General features: G+C 60.7%; 1 protein-coding gene across 3 annotated transcripts; it reads left to right on the top strand.

The window, feature by feature from the left end:
• Positions 1–3,195: 3,195 nt before the first annotated feature.
• On the top strand, positions 3,196–15,443 carry GREP1 (glycine rich extracellular protein 1). Of its 3 annotated transcripts, XM_047087332.1 has the most exons (34): positions 3,196–4,755; positions 5,553–5,582; positions 5,704–5,733; positions 6,383–6,418; positions 6,749–6,781; positions 6,866–6,943; positions 7,260–7,292; positions 7,399–7,452; positions 7,887–7,907; positions 7,995–8,027; positions 8,110–8,151; positions 8,469–8,528; positions 9,243–9,272; positions 9,346–9,378; positions 9,466–9,501; positions 9,705–9,734; positions 9,818–9,850; positions 10,432–10,473; positions 10,826–10,855; positions 10,948–10,980; positions 11,760–11,795; positions 12,081–12,116; positions 12,200–12,232; positions 12,344–12,379; positions 13,103–13,147; positions 13,405–13,446; positions 13,561–13,593; positions 14,022–14,081; positions 14,161–14,190; positions 14,269–14,328; positions 14,461–14,574; positions 14,841–14,885; positions 14,985–15,038; positions 15,279–15,443. In XM_047087332.1, the coding sequence occupies exons 1-34, from the start codon at positions 4,650–4,652 to the stop codon at positions 15,302–15,304; spliced, it is 1,473 nt and encodes a 490-aa protein (XP_046943288.1). In that variant the 5' UTR covers positions 3,196–4,649; the 3' UTR covers positions 15,305–15,443. The 3 variants fall into 3 exon arrangements, with proteins under 3 accessions (XP_046943288.1, XP_046943287.1, XP_046943289.1); XM_047087331.1 differs by lacking the exons at positions 3,196–4,755; positions 5,553–5,582; positions 5,704–5,733 and having other exon boundaries at positions 6,103–6,418; XM_047087333.1 differs by lacking the exons at positions 3,196–4,755; positions 5,553–5,582; positions 5,704–5,733; positions 6,866–6,943; positions 7,260–7,292 and having other exon boundaries at positions 6,103–6,418.
• Positions 15,444–17,214: the final 1,771 nt, after the last annotated feature.

The raw sequence follows: 17,214 nt of genomic DNA, 5'->3' as shown, positions 1-17,214 counted from the left end.
CTGGCCGAACGACCTTGGGGACTCACGGGGCCTTTCTGAGCTTCGGATCAGCCACCTGCAAAAACTGAGCTGATGAAGCTTCCCGCACCGAGCTAGAGGTTCACATGGGAGGGATCCCCTTGGAGTTCTTAGCAGGGAGCCCCGGCGGAGCAAGCGCTGGTCCCTAACACTGGCGCGGCTCGGGGGGGGGGGGTGCGCCTTCACGGAGAGGACCTTTTATCCGTTTAACAGTGGGGGCGGGGGGAGGAGTCACACTTCCGGGCCACCCTCTCAAGAACGCTCCCCAGCGCGTCGCATCTCCGTTCCCACCTGGTTTCCTTATTATTACACTTACCTTCTATCTGAAATTCTCTCCTCTAGTTATGGGTTTACTTGTTGACCACCCGTCCCCCAGTTTTCTAACAGGTTAGAGTTCCCAGCCCCTTGTGGTGCCTTCAGCGAACGCTCCAGTGTGTGGCCCAGCAAAGGAGGGCCTGGTCCCCCGGATTAGGTCCTTGGACCTAGAGCGTCTCTAGGGGCCGCATCCCCACCCACCTCCGCCCACCCTCCCCTTGAATTTGCATCTCTGGCAGCCACAGCCCCAGTGACTCAGTCTGGATCCTTGTTAAAGGCCCCAAGCTTGTCCCCAGGAGGCCTGGGGAAGCAGGCAGGCCCCTCTCCAGTTGCCAGCCCCTCCTGCGGGAGTCTGGGTCCCAGGGCCTCTTCCAGCTGCCCAGTCTTGAAAGCCTAATATGCAACGACCTAAAAATAAATATTTCTTTAAATTCGAAAATATACTTCCAATGGATATTTCACTGTGTGGAAGGACTATAATATGAAGTTAAGTACAGATAGTCGCTAAGAGCGTGGGCGGTGAAGTAAGGAAAACGAGGGCTCTACCCTGCTCTGCCACTCAAAAGCTGTGCCATCATAAGCAAGTTGCTTTATGTCTCTGGATGTTTCCCTGCGGAGAGATTAGTTCCTACCTCCTAGGGCGAGAGCACTAAATAAGAAAATGAATGTGAGGGGCACCTGGGTGGCTCAATCAGTTCAGAGTGGATTCTGGCTCAGGTCATGATCTCACGGTTGGTGAGTTTGAGCCCTGTATCTGGCTCCTTGCTGATGGTATGGAGCTTGCTTGGGATTCTGTCTCTCTGCCCCTTCTCTGCTCACTCTCTCTCAAAAATAAACTTAAAAAAAAAAAAAAAAGAAAATGAATGTGAACTGCCTTGAGTTACAAGGCTGAGCAAGCATACAGTAGGAGCTGTTTCATAATAACGGTAATATTTTGCCAACTGTATAGTATTTTACAGGCTTCACAGCAGCTGCCTGGGCCACAAGGAAGTTCCTGGTAGAGAGGGATCGGGCCCCCACACCCGCCCGGGGACCACAAGTTCCCAGACCAAAGAAACTGGCTGGGGCTCCGTTAGAAGGAAGCCCCCCAACCCGCTTCCCAGGCGCTGGATTCCCGGCGTCCCACCCACACACAGGTAAGAGCCGGCTTGAACCCTGCGCCCCCGTGTGTCCCATCGCCGCAACAGCACCGTCACCCAGACTTGCAGGGAAGAGTCACCCCTCACCTAGGAAGCTCCCGCAGGGATGGGGCCACAGAACAGGAATACCGTGACTTAAGAGAAGCAGGGAAATGACGGCCCCAAGTGCAAATGTGGCTACCCTAACGGAGAAGAGATTGTGAGGGGTGCTTCTGGGGAGCTGGCTACGTTCTGTTTCTTGATCTTTGTGCCAGCAGCACTAGCTGAATTTTGTTTAAGTTTATTTATTTATTTCGAGAGAGAGAGAGCATTAGCAGGGGAAAAGAGAGAATCCCAAGCAGGGTCCACACTGTCACCGCAGACCCCGACACAGGGGCTCCTTCCCACAAGCCGTGAGATCATGAGCCAAAATCGAGATTCCGACACGCGACCCACTAAGCCACTTAAGCGCCCCAGTAGCTGTTTTGTGGGTGTTATATCATACATCTCTGTCCTCTGCACGCTTCTGTGTGTTTGCCCGACTTCACGCTGGCATAGGCTTTACTAAACTGGCAGGTGAGTGGAGAGGGAGTTCACAGAGGTCAGCTTTGCACCGGGCAAGTGCCTAGAGGTGCCGGGCAGTGCCCTAGAGGCAGCCAACGCAGGGATCCAGGCTAAAGGGCTGTCAGGTGCACGGCCAAGAGGGTGACCTGAGGGGACTTCAGCACAGGTGCAGGTTCAGAAGGCGCCCGCCCTCCCCTCCAGCTGTCCTCCACAAATTCCTACCCCGGCAGGTGCCGCTTTGAGCAGCTGGCTGCGAGTCTATCGACAGGCTTTACCATTTTAGGCGACACACTTCCTGGCCCTCTGCCTTGCACTCTCAACACCCAGCTGTCACCTTGCCCTGGCTCCTGGAAGTCGCTCCTCTGCTTGGAAGCTGGACCACCACGTCCCCTCACACTTAGGAGCGAAGGGTACCCGAGGCCCGGGCTCCATCAGGGGCTCTGTCGGTCCCCAAGTGGTCCTTGTGCTCTCAGGCCAGCCTGGCCCGACCTGAGGGAACTGGATGTGCTGGAGTGGGGGTGGCAGCACTGCAGGGGCCAGGGGATGCCCCACTGGGTTCAGCCCTGGCTCTGAGCAGCCTCCAGCTGGCCCAAGGCCCCAGGCTGCCTGGCATTTTCCACCGGCCCATGCCAGCACCCAGGCAGCCTGGCAGTGGCCGTGGGTACCCGCATTCCCTTTGGCAGTAGCCTGTACCTCCTGCACGGCCCCTCCTGGTCTGTGCCTACCTCATCCCGGGCCAAGCTTCCCTGGCACGCTATGGGGAGAGCCTTGTGTCTGGGTCTGTGTAGGGGGCCCTTAGCTATATGGGCTCTGAAGCGGACACCCTGGGCCTAGACTGGCATAGGACAGAGGGCGGTGCAGTGTCTGGGGTGACCTGGCCTGCTGCCCGCCCAGCAGTGTGTGGCGTAGCAGAATAGAGGACTGGACCCAAGGAGCCCTGCAGACTGACCGGCAGCCAGTAAAAGGTCCAGCCCCCAGGACTCTGGGTCACGGCTCTATGCCTCTGTACAGGGCAGGGAGAGTGGGGGCGTGTGGGGTGCTGCGCCGGGGTACTGGGCTGCAGGCACCCAGTGGGAACAGAGGGGCCCTATGTGTGTGTGTGTGGGAAAGTGGGTGCCGGGGCATGGCCATGTGCAGGTGGGAGAACAAAGAGGGAGGTGAGGTACAGGCACATCTCAGTGCGGGGGGCGGAGGGGGGTACTCCAAGTGAGGGTGTATCTCGTAAAAGCCCTGCTGTCCGCTATGGCTGGAGCTGGCCCCAGAAGCCTTACAGCAAGAAGACCCGTGTCGCCCACTCCCCGTGGTAGCCCCTCTCTAGGTCCCCGCCCTGGCTGGCTGTATCCTTAGACAGAGGTGCCAGGAGGGGCGGGCTGGGCAGGGGCCAGACCATCAGACAGGGTGTGGGGCCTTCTGGACTAGGGCCCAGGGGGCCTGAGTCACTGCTGTCCCCAGCCAGCTCGGTGGGGTTCACTCCTGGCACTTCCCGGGGACGCCTCTCCCGTCTTCCCCTACTTGGGTCCTCACCAAGTCCTCACGCAGGCCTGGGCTCCAGGCTCATCGGCCCACCCCCGAGAAACAGAGCGCTAACTGGCCTCTGGCACCCTTCTTGCGGTCCTGTCCCCATTCCACCTTAAGCAGTGCCCTCCCACCCCCGCCAGCACCCCCCCAGGGGTAGAGTCATTGCTGCTGGAGCTGGCCAGGAGAAAGGGGTGAAGCTGAGAGGGCCTCCTGCAGCGGGTGGGCCCCCACCAGGCTTTCAAGGAACAGTGAGGATCCCTGGACAGGCTCCCCGGGTGTCACCACCTCCTGTAGAAGGGAGGCCGGGCCCGCTCTTGTACGTGCAGCCTCTGTTGGGAGACCATGGGCCACCTCCTGGTATGGTCCCCGAGCCTCCAGGGCTAGACAAGCTCTTCCTGTGGACACGCGGCCTGCTGTCGTCCACTGTACTGTTGGCGTTTCCACACGCCTCTGGAACACTCTGGTCTCTGCCCCCCGCCCCCGCCCCGCTCTCTGTGTATCACAGTAACTCATCAGAGTCTCCCCTGCCTGCCCCCCCCCCTACATTTCTGGGCCTGGCTTTCCCTCCTCTCTCCGGCTCTGTATGGGCTGGGCCTGGGGTGCCTGCCTGCCCCTTGCCAGCTGCTGGGAGGGAATCTGAGCCCCCGAGGTCTGGCGCCGGGGCCCCAACCCTGACGGGTGGAGGAGCCCCAGGGGCCAGGTGGGGGCCTGTCCCGGCTGTCAGCACCCATGATGGATGAGGGGTGGGGCGGGGAGAAGTCGAGGGGTTGGAGTCATGCCACAGAGAGAGGTGGGGGCTGGCCCCCCGGGTTCCGCCAGCAGAGCCTCTGCCACGCACAGCTGGGGGGCCCGGGCGAGACCTCACCCAGCAGGGGTGTTTAAAGGCCCGAAGGGTGGGTGCCATCCTGTCCCACTCGGCATCATGGGCACCTGGGCCTTCCCCGTGGCGCTTTTCCTGCTCTGCCTGACTTCTGAAAGCCTGCAAGGCGGTGAGGGCGGAAGGCGGGCAGCTGAGGTTGCTGAGGTTGGGTTTGGGGGGCCTAGGTACAGCCCTGGGCCAATGCTAGGGCTCTGGAGAGAGGGAGGTCCGGGTGTGAAGTCTGTCCTGGGCGGGGGATGGATGCCTGGGTCCTGCTCCCTCTCCACCTCTGGGGTCCCCACCCCGAGTCAGCACCTCCTTGCTCCCCAGGGCTACCTCCATTGTCTCCAGGCCTTGGGAAAGGTAAGCAGTCCCTCCTGGCACTGGGGTCAAGGAAGAGGGCCTGGTCTCTCCCCCAGGGGTCTGGGAGCCCTCTGGGGGGAGAGCCCCAGATGTTCCCTACCTAGTTCTAAGATCCTGATGTGGGCCCCAAGAGAGCACAGGGTCCCTCCCTGTCTTCGTAGCAGACAGTCTCGTCCATGGTCGGCTCAAGTGTGTGGAGCAAAGACACCCCACACCTTTGGAACAGGAATGGGATGGGGCATGAGAACATCCCAGAGGAGGAGTTGGAACTAGGTGTTCAAAGGGGGCAAGCTGTGACAGGGAAGGGGAAGCACATCCCGGCAGTAAGACAGGGCAAAGGCCTGGAGGCAGGGCAGGGGGGAGAAGACAAAGGGGCCCAGGGACGGGGGGAGGGGGGCCAGAGTGTCACAGAAGGGTCTTCACTCCAGGAACCTGTGGGGTCTTAAGGGTGGGAGAAGGGGATCCCTGCTGAGACCAGATGCACCTGAGCTGCAGAAGGGAAAGATTAGGAGGTGGGGCGCCAGGAGGATGAGATTTCCGGGAGGCATCCCAGAGACACTCCAGAGTCCGAATGGAGGGTAGAGGCCGACACACCCCTGTGGGAGGCGCAGGGGATCTGCCCCCTCCCTCCATGACCCTGCTGCTGGCTACTCACCTGGCTCTGTCCTTGCCCCTCCTGTGACCAGAGGGGAAACTGAGGCCCAGAGAGGGGTTCCGCTCTTGCAGAGCGGGGGGCCGGCATTCAGGTTCAGACCTTTGCCCCCTCCTAAGTTCGCCTCCTTCTCCTCAACCCACAGGCTTAGGGACCCCCAATGGCTACAGATCAGGTAAAGCTGGCTGAGAGGGTGGGCAGGGTGGGAGCAGCTGTGTCCTCTGAACGAGGGTGAGGCACCCGAGCCCTTGGCCCCTCCTGGCCCCCAGGCTCAACTTCTTGTTTCCTCCACTCAGGCTACGGCCCCCCCAGTGGCCTGGGAGCAGGTGAGAGATGGGCAAATGGGATTTGGGGGTTGGGAGAAGCAGCTGCCTCAGAATATGTCGTCCCTCCCCGCCCCCCCCCCACGTACACATCCCCCACTCACCCCCACCCCCAGGTAGAGAAGCAAACCAGCGATCCCTTGTGGCAGGTGTAGGTCTCTCCTTTTCCTGCTGCACACATTCCCCTCCCCCCTCGGAATCCACCAAGACGGCTCTGGTGTCATCTCACCCGTGGACCTGCCCTGGGCACCCCCAGTCTTTCCTCTCCCTGCTTCTTCCCTGTGCTGCCCCCGCTGAGCCCCACTCCGGGGCGAGCAAGCATGGCTCACTGCATGTCCTCTGGGCCTGCGGGAGTGGAAAGAGGGGAGTGGGCTCCAAGGCCCCCTTCCTGTGCACCAGCGGTCCTGTCCACCCTCTTTGGGATGGACCGACCGGAGCTGAGTTCCCATAGGCCTGCTCAGAATGACCGGCAGGGGGGAGCAGGGGTCCTGGGCGACCCTGAGGAAGGGGATCCGGGGTCCCTCACCTGTGCCCTGGGTCTCCCCTGGCTTCAGTGGGGATGTTCAACCTCAGAAGCTAGGTGGGCCCTGCCCAGCCCCAGCTCTGTCTCCCCACCTTTCTCTCACACCCCTGTCTCCATTTGTCCCTCCAGGATTTGGGAACGGGAATGGCCTGGGAGCCCAGCCAGGTGAGACTGGTGGGCTCTGGGGGTTGGTTTTCTCTGTCTCCCTCCCAGACCTTGGAGGGGAGGGTCAGGATTTTTTAAGGATTGAGGGGGCAGATCGGGAGCCTTCTGACTTGCTGTTTCCGGCTGGGTCTAAGGGCCTCGTACCCCTACGCCGGGTAGACCCCAAACCTCCCCAGTTCATCCCTCCCTCTCCCGATGGGCCCCCCAGCTCAGAATGGCTACAGAACAGGTAGAGGTGGGCCCAGGGTGATGGGGAGCTGGGGCCAGGATTCTAGAGGTGCTCCTGAAATGGGATCCGAGACCCTCACTCGATTCCCATCTCCCTCCCAGGCATTGGAGGGGGTGTGAAGCCCCAGAAGCCAGGTGAGCCCCCCACCCTGTCTCCCCATCTCTGCCCCCTATTATTCCCTTATTCCTCCCTGACCCCCTCCTGCCCTTTCTCCCCAGGGTTTGGGAACGGAAATGGGCTAGCAGCAGGGGCCTTCCCAGGTGCGGTCGCCCAGCCAGGTGTGGTCGCCCAGCCAGGTGCGGTGGCCCAGCCGGGTGCGGTGGGAGAAGAGGGATGGGTCTGCCATGGGGCTGATGAGGCTGGGTCAGCATCAGGAGTGTCTTCTCCCCGGCTCCCCCAGGGCAGAACTGGTGACTTACTGGAGGTGGAAGGGGACCATAAGAGTTCCTCATGTCTGGCTTGGGGAGGGGAGAAGGGCACCCTTGCTTCACCCCCACCTCAGCTGGGACCCCAAAAGCCCCCTGCCTCACCCCACAGCTCAGCACAGCTGTGGAGCCCCAGGAGGAGGCTGGGTCGCTGGGATCCCCTCACCTGCCACATCTTTCTCCCCAGGTTTTGGAGGTGGTGCGAAACCCCAGAAGCCAGGTGAGACACCCCCCGTCCATGCCCACCCTTCTGTCCACCTTGTTCTCTGTCTGGCTCCCTTTGAAGCCCAGTCCCCTCCTTATGCCGTCTGGCTCTGCCTCCCCAGCATATGGAAATGGACTGGTTGCTGGTGCCTTCCCGGGGCTTGGAGCCCAGCCAGGTGAGGACACCCGGAGACGGGGCCCCGGGAGGGAAAGGAGGTGCGGGTAGAACTGGAACCAGGGAACCAGAGGGGGAGAAAGTTGTGGGGAGCGGCTCAGCCTCGGTCTCTCCCCAGGCCTGGTAGGGGGAATGCAACCTCAGCAACCAGGGGAGGGGAGAGTAGCCCTCTCTGCATGTCCCCAGCTCGGTCGGGCACCGTGTCTCCCTCTCAGGAGCTGTTCCCCTCATTGGGCTGCTGCTGCCACTCCTGTGGCAAGAGCCATGGTCTCGGGGAGGGCCTTCCCGAATCCCGGGCCCTTCTCAGGGCATGCTTCCTGCAAAGAACAGTTGAGGGACACAGAGGTCCTGGGTGAGGGCAGCATAGGAGGCGGTGAGCCCACCCTCAGCGGCCACACTGGCCCAACTCCAGCCCTGCCTTCCCTCTCTCCACAGGCCTTGCGGCTCAGGGACCAGGTAGGGGTGGGGGCCAGGAGGATATGGGGGGGGTGGTGGTTCAAGGGAGCTCCAGGCTCCTTCACCTGGTCCCTGACCCTTTCTCAGGAGTTGGAGGGGGCGTGAAACCACAAAAGCCAGGTGAGCCGCACCCTGTCCCTATGTCCCAATCTCCTTTCGCCGGGTCTCCCGGCCTCCCCTTACTCCTTCTCTTTCTTCCTAGGATTTGGCAACGGGAATGGGATGGGAGTTGGAGCCCAGCCAGGTGAGGGCGCCTGGTCCAAGCTGGGGCACGTCAGGGACTAGAGGGGGCAGAAAATTGATTGCTGGCGGGAGATTGCTGGGGTGATGTCCCCACGTGGCTCCGAATAGATCTCGCAGCTCAGAATGGCTTTGGACGAGGGGTGGCGAGGGGGTGGGGCTGAAGCTGGGAGCCTGGCTGGGCTTCTGGGTCCCTCATCGGCTAGTCTCTTCCCCAGGTTTGGTGGGGGTGGAAAAGCACACGAGCCGGGTGAGCCCCACTGCTTGTCTCCCTGTCAGTCGTCCACATCCTTCTTACTCCCTCTTGCTCTGTCTCCCCAGGATTCGGGAACGGGAATGGGCCGGGAGGCGGCGCCTTCCCAGGAGCAGGAGTGCAACCAGGTGAGGGCCCGGAGCTCCAGGAGAGTGGGGGTCCCTGAGGTGGCCAGGTGTAGTCATGATTCGGGGGCCTGACCCTAGTTCGGAGGGAGGACGAGGGGCCAGGCAGCGCCCCCCAAGTCTTCCCCATGCCCTGGGGGATGTGGGGGAGTAAAGCCACAGAAGCCACCCGAGACCCCCAGGCCACCGCCTTCCCCAGCCGGTGTGGCAGACCGCCGGGGGTGGGCAGGTGGGGGACAGGCCCCTCCAGAGCCTGGGTCGCTCTGGGGGAGGACAGGAAAGGAGCATGAAGGCAACAGAGAGGCCAAGGCGCCCGCCGGGTTTGGCAGGGAGAAGACCGCTGGCTGGGGCCCGCTGAAACACCTGTGGGTGCTTGAGCTGGGGCCTCCAAGAGGGGACCAGAGAGGGTACAGGCTGTGGAAACAGCTCAGCGGCTGAGGCGGCAGGAGCTGGCACTGAGCCTGCGGTTGGTGACAGGAAGCAGTGTCCGTCCGAGTCTACCTTCCTGGCTGGTTGACGCACATGGTGGCGGTGATAACCCAACCGGGTGGCACCCGGGCAGCGGGGGGTGGCATTCAGGCTCCCCAGGGGGCTGGGCCCTAAGGGCAGGTCAGGGACTCAACGGGGTGGGTATGGTGAATTCAGAGCCACAGGGGCCAGGCTTCAGGGGTGCCTCAGAAGAGAGGCTATACCCAGAGCCCTCTTGTTTTCCACCAGGCCTTGCAACTCAAAACGGCTATGGACCAGGTAGGGGCGTCCCAGGGCTCTGGGGACACCCAGAGACGGGGACTGGACCCTCACCTGCTCCCTGTCTCACCAGGCTTTGGAGGGGGTGTGGAGCCCCAGAAGCCGGGTGAGCCTCGCCCCTGCCTGTCTCTCGCCACCTCCCCCAAACCTAAGCTCCCCTCCCCCATTCACACAGCCCCTATCTGCCCCCCAGGATTCGGGAACGGCAACGGGCTGGCAGCCCAGCCAGGTGAGACTGGCGGGGTCTGGGTGCCCGCGTCTGGGCGTCCTCTCCCCTCCAGGCCTTGCGGAGGCCGGACTGGCAAATAATTGAGGGAGGGCTGAGAGAATGCCTCCAGGATTCTAGCTTTCTGGCTTGGCTCTGAAGGGGGCACCTTCACCTGTACCTCAGCTGGCCCCAAATCCCCCCAACTCACCCTTCCTCTCCCACAGGCCCAGTGACCCAGAACGGATATGGAGCAGGTAGGAGCGGAGTGGGGAGGACCGTGGGGAGGCCTTGAGATGGGGGCTCCCTCGTCCTTCACCTGCTCCTGTGTCTTCTCCAGGCTTTGGTGGGGGCAGGAAGCCCCAGAAGCCAGGTGATTCCTGCCCTGGTCTTATCTGTATCCATGAACCCCCTGAAGCCAGAGCACCCCCTACTCTCTAAGGATCCTCTCTAGGATCTGGGAATGGCTGGGAGGCAGGGCTTCCCAGGGGCCAGGGGCCAGCCTTTACATGGGGGGGGGGGGGGGCTGGGTTCCAAGTGCTGGGGAGATGGAGAGGTGAACTGTGGCCTGGGAGGGGCATGAAACCTCAGAGGCCCCTGTGAGGGGAGAGGTGGCCTCCCAGCCCTAGCCAGCTCTGTCCTGCCTCCTCCTGAGCCCCTCCAAACACTGTCCCTCATCCCCATCCAGCTTTCCTTTCCCCCCACCCCACCCCCGTCCCCCCACTTACGACAACAGGAACCCATGGAAGGCAGCCAGGTCTGGGTCCTGAGGGTTGGGAGAAAAGCAGGAACTGAGGGTGCGTGGGGACCAAGAGGAGAGGTCTGGTGGGGTCCACATCAGCCTCTGCCTCCCCAGGCCTAAGTGAGCCTCACCCCTCCCTGTTTCTCTCCACCTCCCCCAAACCCTGAGCTCCCCTGCCCCCATTCACACCCCGTGTCCTTCTGTCCCCCCAGGATTCAGGAACGGCAACGGCAACGGGCTGGGAGGCCAGCCAGGTGAGACTGGTGAGGTCTGGGGAGTGCAGTTCTGGGTGTCCTCTCCCGCCTCCCTCCGGGCCTTGCAGGGGCAGGGCTGGTGACCATTTCAGAACAGCTGGGGGGACCTCCACCTTAGCCAGCCCAACCCCCACCCTCGGCTCACCCCTCTAGCTCACAAAGACTACAGAGCAGGTGAGGAGAGGAGGGCTTGGGGGGCAGCGCGTCTCTTCACCCAAGCCCCATTCTGGGGGTCCTGCCAGACTCAGAGGGTGGAGCAGACGGTCGCACGGAGGTAGCAGAGGAGGAGGCCCCAGGTTTCTGGCTCGTCCCCTGGCCTCCTTCCATACCTGAGCCTCTCCCGTCCACACAGGCCCCGTGGTTCCCATCAGCTACGGACCAGGTAGGGAAGCGGGCGCTGGGGCCGCCAGGGTTGTGGAGGAGAGGCCCAGAGATGGGGAGTCGGCGGCTCACCCGGTCCCATCTCTTCTTCAGGCGTTGGTGAAGGCGGGAAGCCCCAGAAGCCAGGTAAAGCCTTTCTCAGTCCTGGCCCCGTGATACTGTGACTTGTAAGAAGAAATAAGTATTCGATCTCCGGTTCTGGCACAGAGCTCCTAAAAGCGTAGAAATTTCCTAAAGGCCGCAGGAGGTGTTCTTTTGTTATGTTAACGAGCCGCCTAGGGTTGGGGAGCTGGTTGCCAGGGGATCCCACTCCGTGATTGGGTCCCACCTTCGGTCCCATCCTTTGAGCTCTGGGGAGGAGGCCGGGCTGGGGAATGAGAGGCTCTTCCGGCGGCCGGCGGCGGCGGTGACTTAGTCCGCCGGGCCACGTAACAAAGCCTCCATGAAAACCCAAAAGGCTCGGAGGGGGCGGAAGCAGGCCCTGGGCATTTCTTCCCTGCACTGGTCCTGAGTTCTAGCCTTTCTAATAAGCCTGCACTCTGAGAAGTCAAATGTTTTTCCGAGTTCTGTGAGCGGCTCTAGCAAATTAGCCAGACCCAGAGAGCTCGATTTCTAGCCGGTGGGTCAGAGGCACAGGTGACCCCTGGACTGGGGATGGTTCCTGAAGTGGGGGGTGGGCACTGAGCCCTTAACCTGTGGGCTCTGACGCCGTCTGCTGGCATCTGGGCTGAGAGACACCGTCAGACACCCAGCTGGTGTTGGGAGAGTTGCCTGGCGCCGGAGGTGGGGGGGATCCCAGAAAGAATTGGGACTGGGGTCAGGCCCCCACCCCTCTCTACCCCCCAGAAACTGTCTACTCCCCCCACCACCCCATTCCCCCTCATGACCTACACCCTGTCTCCCAGTTTACAGGAATGGGCTGGGAGCCGGAGTCTTCCCAGGTGAGGGGGCCCAGCCAGGTGAGGGAGGTAGGGGCAGGCCCTGGAGTGCGGGGGTGGGGTGGAGACAGGGGAGGACGGGGCACGGGGTCCCGTGGGGCCAAGAGTTGGGTCCTGGAGAAGAGAAGGAGCAGGGTGGGGTCCCCTCATCCTGCTTCTGTCTCTTCCCAGGCCTGGGAAGGGGCATGAGCCCTCTGAAGCTAGGTGAGCCCACCCCTGCCCCTCGTGGGCCTTGCCCTGAAGTCTGTGCACCCCAGCCCCTGTCCTCAAGCCTGCTTCTCTTCCCAGGATATGCCCCAGGGCCTGGGTTGCAGCTCCCGGCAGGTGAGTGCAGTGGGGGCCTCGAGAGGGGAGACAGAGCTCCTTCTTAGAAACTTGAGGTCTCAAGTCTCCTGTCTCTCCTGCAGCTCTTGGAGGGGGTGTGAAACCTCAGAAGCCAGGCAAGTGAGAGACCCCCCCCCATGTCTATCCTGCACCTCCTCCTGCCTCCTTCCAGAACCCTCCCCCACCCCACCATTACTGCCCCTCACATCCCTGCTTTTTCTCTCCAGGATATGGCAATGGAATTGGGGTGGGGGCCCAGCCAGGTGAGGCTCCTGGGGTGGGGCTGGGGGGGAAGGGATGTGCACCAGGAGGGAGGTGGGAGGGATGTTGCTGGAAGGCAGAGGGGCTGGGTGGGCCAACAGCAGGTGCCATGTTAGATGTGGGTCACCTTGCCCCCCTAGCACTGCAGGAACAGGGCTTCTTCTGGCCTAGCCAGTGCCCCGCCCGCCCCCCCCCCCTTCCCGCCCAAGCTGTGTCTGTCCTGGAAGCCGCTGAGGGCTGGTGGCTTGGCCAGGCTGAGGCCAGGAGAGCAGCCTGGGGTAGGCGCCAACTTGGGCTCACTGCCCTCCCCCCCCATCTAGGTCCCTGCAATGGGAGGGTCCCCCCACTGCTGCTCCCCAGGCCTCCCACTTCTGGGGTCCCTCCTGACAAAGGGGGCGGCTGGGGCCCCAAATCTCAGCCCCCTCCCCCAGTGCAGAATGGCAAGTTCCCAGGTCGGCGTGGAGTGGGGTCTGGGGGGCAGCAGGGGATACCTGGTCCCAGGAGGGGCTGGGTCTAGCTGGGCTGCCGCAAGCCCCTGCCCGTTCTCCAGCTGAGCCTGAGGCTGTCACAGAGAGCCACCTGAGGGAAAGCCTAAACTGGCCCCGAGACCCCACGGGACCCCCAGTACGGCAGCCCCGCCCCCAGCCCTTGCACCGAGGGCAGCCGGCAGCACTCCTGACCCTCCCTGCCCTAGGCTCACTCCTGTCGCTTGGCTTTCTTCCTAGCACCGACTCCGGCCATCCAGTGGGGAATGAAACCTCAGAAAGCAGGTGCGAGTCTGTCACTCCTCCATCATCCTTGTGCCCCAGTCTGCCTCAGCTGTTCGGGCTCCTTAGGGAAAGGAAGTTCCTCCCGGAGTTTACCCTCAGTTTCTCTTGCTGCTTTCTAAGCCCATTTCTTCTGATTCCATTTCCTGTTGATAGGGAGGATCCCTTCCTCCTCTCGAGAACCCATAAGGTCCGTCCTTGACCCCCAGGGCGTTAGGGAAAGTCTGGGTACTCTCCGTTGATCTCTGTTCTCCCCACAGGATACTGGCCCCCGAACGGCTATGGAGCAGGAACAGAACTGGGTGAGAAGGCCCTTCCCTTTCCTGCCTCTCCTGTCCCTAGCTCGAGAAGAGTGGAGTCAAGAGACTTTGGCTGACCACCCCCCCCCATCTCTATCCCCATTTCCTCTCCCCCAGGCTTTGGTGGTGGCCTCAAGCCTCAGAAAGTCGGTGAGCGCCTGGTCCCCTGGGTGCAGGCTGCCACTTTCCTTATGGCAAGCCCTCCTTGCTCCTGTCGGTTGCCGCATCTGGCTCTTTCCTGATGTAGCCGGCACACGTTTACTGTGCACTAGGCCGTAATTATGGCCAGAACCAGGTGCCACCCTGTCTCCGGTGACGGCAGGGTGGCAGACTGAGGCACAGTCCTGAGGTGGAAAGGGAAGCTGCCCAGAGGGAGGTCAGGAGAAGCTTCTGGAAGGTGGGACACCAGGGGTGGCACAGGATTAGCCGACTGAGGGTGGGGAGAATGTGTGAGGCCCTCTCTGGGTTGCTTCCGAGTCAGTCTGTGTGTCTGCTGCCTCCTGTCTGTCCATGCGCTGGTCACCCTGGGCCCCTACCCCCACCACTCACCCAGTCTTTCTCCAACTTCTGTCTTGCAGGGTTCGGCTACGGGAATGGTCTGGGAGCTGGGGTCTTCCCTGAGGCCCACCTGCAGCCAGGTGCCTGGGGGTGCTGGGGTGGGGTGGGGAGCACTGGACTCAGGGGCTACTCCTGTCTCTGACCTTCTCCTTCCTCCAGAGTTCCCTGGGGCCAATGGCTTTAGGAACGGTGAGTCTGGGGGAGAGTGCAGGCGATGGGGGGAGGGGCATCCAGGGGCTGGGCAGGAGTCACTTGGATCTCTTGCAGGGTTCGGGGAAGAAGCGCCAGTCTACCCCAAGGCAGCAGCTCCAGGCCCTGAAGGAAATGGTAGGAAATGAGTGCTTTGGGGGTGAACCCTGGCAAGGGCCATGGGGACCACGCCAACCGGGCGGGGGCTTCTAGGCCCTGGATGTCCTGCTCTGGTGGGGACAGGTACCCACAGCAGCTCTCCTTCTGCAGGTCAGGCTGGGACCCTAAGGGGCTCCTCTTGGCCCTCCGTCCAGCCCTGGGTGCTTGCCCTGAAGCCTGGATACGGGGCTGGAGGCGCATATCCAGGGGTCAGGAGCCAGCCAGGTAACGGGCTATGTGGAAAAGCATCGTGGGGTTGTCCCGGTGACTGTAGGGAGCTGCGCCCTGGGCCCAGGCCCACCCACAGCCCTGGAGAGAGGGAACAGGACAGGAACAGGGTGGGTAGGCAGGAACGGATGGGGCTGGAGGAGAGGCGAGGGGCGAGGGACCCTGAGCATGGACCTGGATGCTAGAACAAGAAGGGGAAGTGACAGACCCCAAGTGAAAGCCACTGGGGACTCAGTGCTCCCACCTTCTGTCCTTCCCCCCAGGCACATATGGACAGCTGAGGCCAGAGCTGGGCCCTGGACCCTTCGGTGAGTGGCAGTATCCCAGGGCCTGGGGTGAAGCCGGGAAGGGCAGGAGGACTTTGAAGTCCTCCGGTGACCTGGTGCCCTGGCTTGTCTGTGCCTTAGGCAGCCCTGAGGTGAAGAGAGGTGGCAGTGGCCTGCTGGGAAATGGCTATGGAGGTGAGAGGCATCACAGTGGCCCTGTCCCCCACTCACCCGGAGCCACCACTGTGGCCCCTCCAGGCTGCCCTGGGGCTGTCCCTGGGGCTGTCCCCGCCCTTGGGAGGGATGGCAGGCTCCCAGGTCACCTGTAGGTCTGTGCTGAGTGACTGATCTTAGACACCAGAGGAGCGAGAGGGCTCAAGTCGCCTGGGAGGTGAGGAGGGGTCCAGACTTCACCGGGGCCCTGCCTCCTCCCAGGCCACTGTTTTCTTGGAAAATGCTGAGCGCCGAGGCCCTTCCATCACCACCCATCCTGAGTGCCTCAGAACCACAGCCCGGTGTGGGTGAGGACGACCAGACCCTGGGGCTTGGCTTCTGGCCTGGGGTCTCCTGCGGGCTGAAAGTATAAATAAAGACCACGTGCTTCCCTGTTTGCCTCTTTGTGCCCTGGTAGGGGGATCGCTGGCTGGGGTGGGGCAGCCCCGGCCGGCACCTCATTCGTCCATCCCACTTCTATCCATCCATCACTTTGTCCCGCTTGAGCGGGGGAGCCACAATCAAATTAGGGGACGTGTGCATTATTTATGTGTAAATCTATAGTCTATTTATTAGTTATTCCACTAAAAATCTTTTTCTTTTTAGTTTTTTAAAATGTTTTTATTTTTCATTTTTTGAGAGAGAGAAAGATAGAGGGTGAGCAGGGGAGGGGCAGAGAGAGAGGGAGACAGAATCCAAAGCAGGCTCCAGGCCCTGAGCTGTCAGCCCAGAGCCCGACGCGGGGCTCTAACTCACAAACGGTGAGATCGTGAGATCGTAACCTGAGCGGAAGTCGGACCCTTACCAACTGTGCCCCCCCCCCCCGGTGCCCCTCGAAATCTTTTTCTTAAGCCTTTCACTTGCTTTCCAATGGTATTGTACTAATTAACTTTACAATTTGGATGTAAAACTCACTCCCACATTCTTGGATGAATGCTCAAGTTAGATTATGAATTTGCCAGATCTGACTTCTTCCTGAAGATTTAGCATGCCTTCCAAACCTGATGACCTCAATTCCCTTATACACTTCAATTACACACATGATCTCCTTGAGCTACAAAATCCAACCACTAAGTTCTTTCTGAGTACTTAAAGGGCTCTTGGAAATGAAGAAATCAGACATTTACCATCTCCGATTCCTGAACGCTTTCAAACGTCTTAAAAAGCCAGTTACTGACCCAGTATCAGTATTGGTGATACTGGATTGCCTGTTTTTCTTACCCGAGTACAGATCTTGCACAGAAATGCGGACGCCCAGTAGTCTTTTGGCCCGGCTCCAGCGTGGAGGTGGCACAACTGGGGACTGACCCGCTGTTCCGAGCTCCTACTCAGGGGCAGGCCCGTGCCAGAACCATCTCTCTGAGCCTCTGGCTTATGGCCTTTTGCCCTTCCAAGCCCACACCTCTGGCGACCCTCACAGTAATACAAATAAGGCTTAAGGTTGATCAGCTTTTAGGAAATTCTATAAACATCAGAATTCCAGCCTGATTTTTCTTAGCCAACCTCATTTGATTTGCTGTCTTTGGGAGTCCTAGATTTTTCCTTTTTCACAGAACTACTCATTAAAAAAAAAAAATATCCAACTAGGTGTCTCAGTGGGTTAAGTGTCCGACTTCAGGTCATAACCCCACAGCTGGTGAGTTCGAGCCCTGCATCGGGCTCCAAGCTGACAGCATAGAGACTGCCTAGGATTCTCTCTCTCCCCTCTCCCTCTCTCTCTGCCCTTTCCCTGCTCATGCTTTCTCTCTCAAACTAAAATAAAATATCCAAATAGTCTCATCTTTCTCTGCCCCAAGGTATACACTAAATCACATCTTTTTACTGATGTTAGGAAACCACAAGCTAAAGGTGGGGCCACTTAGGCGAAGTCCCCAAAGGGGAACTTAGTACCTTACCTACCTTACTAACTGCAGTTCCAACCTCCCTCCGGGAAACGTAGTCTTAACCAGTCAGGGATTTTCTAGTCCGCACTACTGGGGTAATGTCACATGGGCCTCACCACCCCACCTGAAGGAACATGAGGTAATCTACCTAATTCTCCTCTGCCCCCCTCCTCCCCCTTCCCCTCTAAGAGAAGGTGACCTTGCTGTCACAATCTTTTCTTTAGCTAAACTTTCTTGCCTCACCCTCCTTCCTGTAAAAATCTTCCATTCTGCCC

Source organism: Lynx rufus, unplaced genomic scaffold, assembly GCF_022079265.1.
Source record: "Lynx rufus isolate CCGP_SWC_20201006 ecotype Redwood Valley unplaced genomic scaffold, mLynRuf1.p SCAF_23, whole genome shotgun sequence".
In the NCBI taxonomy this organism is placed as follows: domain Eukaryota; kingdom Metazoa; phylum Chordata; class Mammalia; order Carnivora; family Felidae; genus Lynx; species Lynx rufus.
This window is presented reverse-complemented; position numbering and strand designations above follow the sequence as displayed.

Coding starts and splice junctions, on each gene's coding strand:
- GREP1 (XM_047087331.1), top strand. CDS start 6,193: ATGACCGGCAGGGGGGAGCAGGGGTCCTGGGCGACCCTGAGGAAGGGG. Junction 6,782..6,865: donor TGTGAAGCCCCAGAAGCCAG/GTGAGCCCCCCA, acceptor CTTTCTCCCCAG/GGTTTGGGAACGGAAATGGG. Junction 13,594..14,021: donor CCTCAAGCCTCAGAAAGTCG/GTGAGCGCCTGG, acceptor TCTGTCTTGCAG/GGTTCGGCTACGGGAATGGT.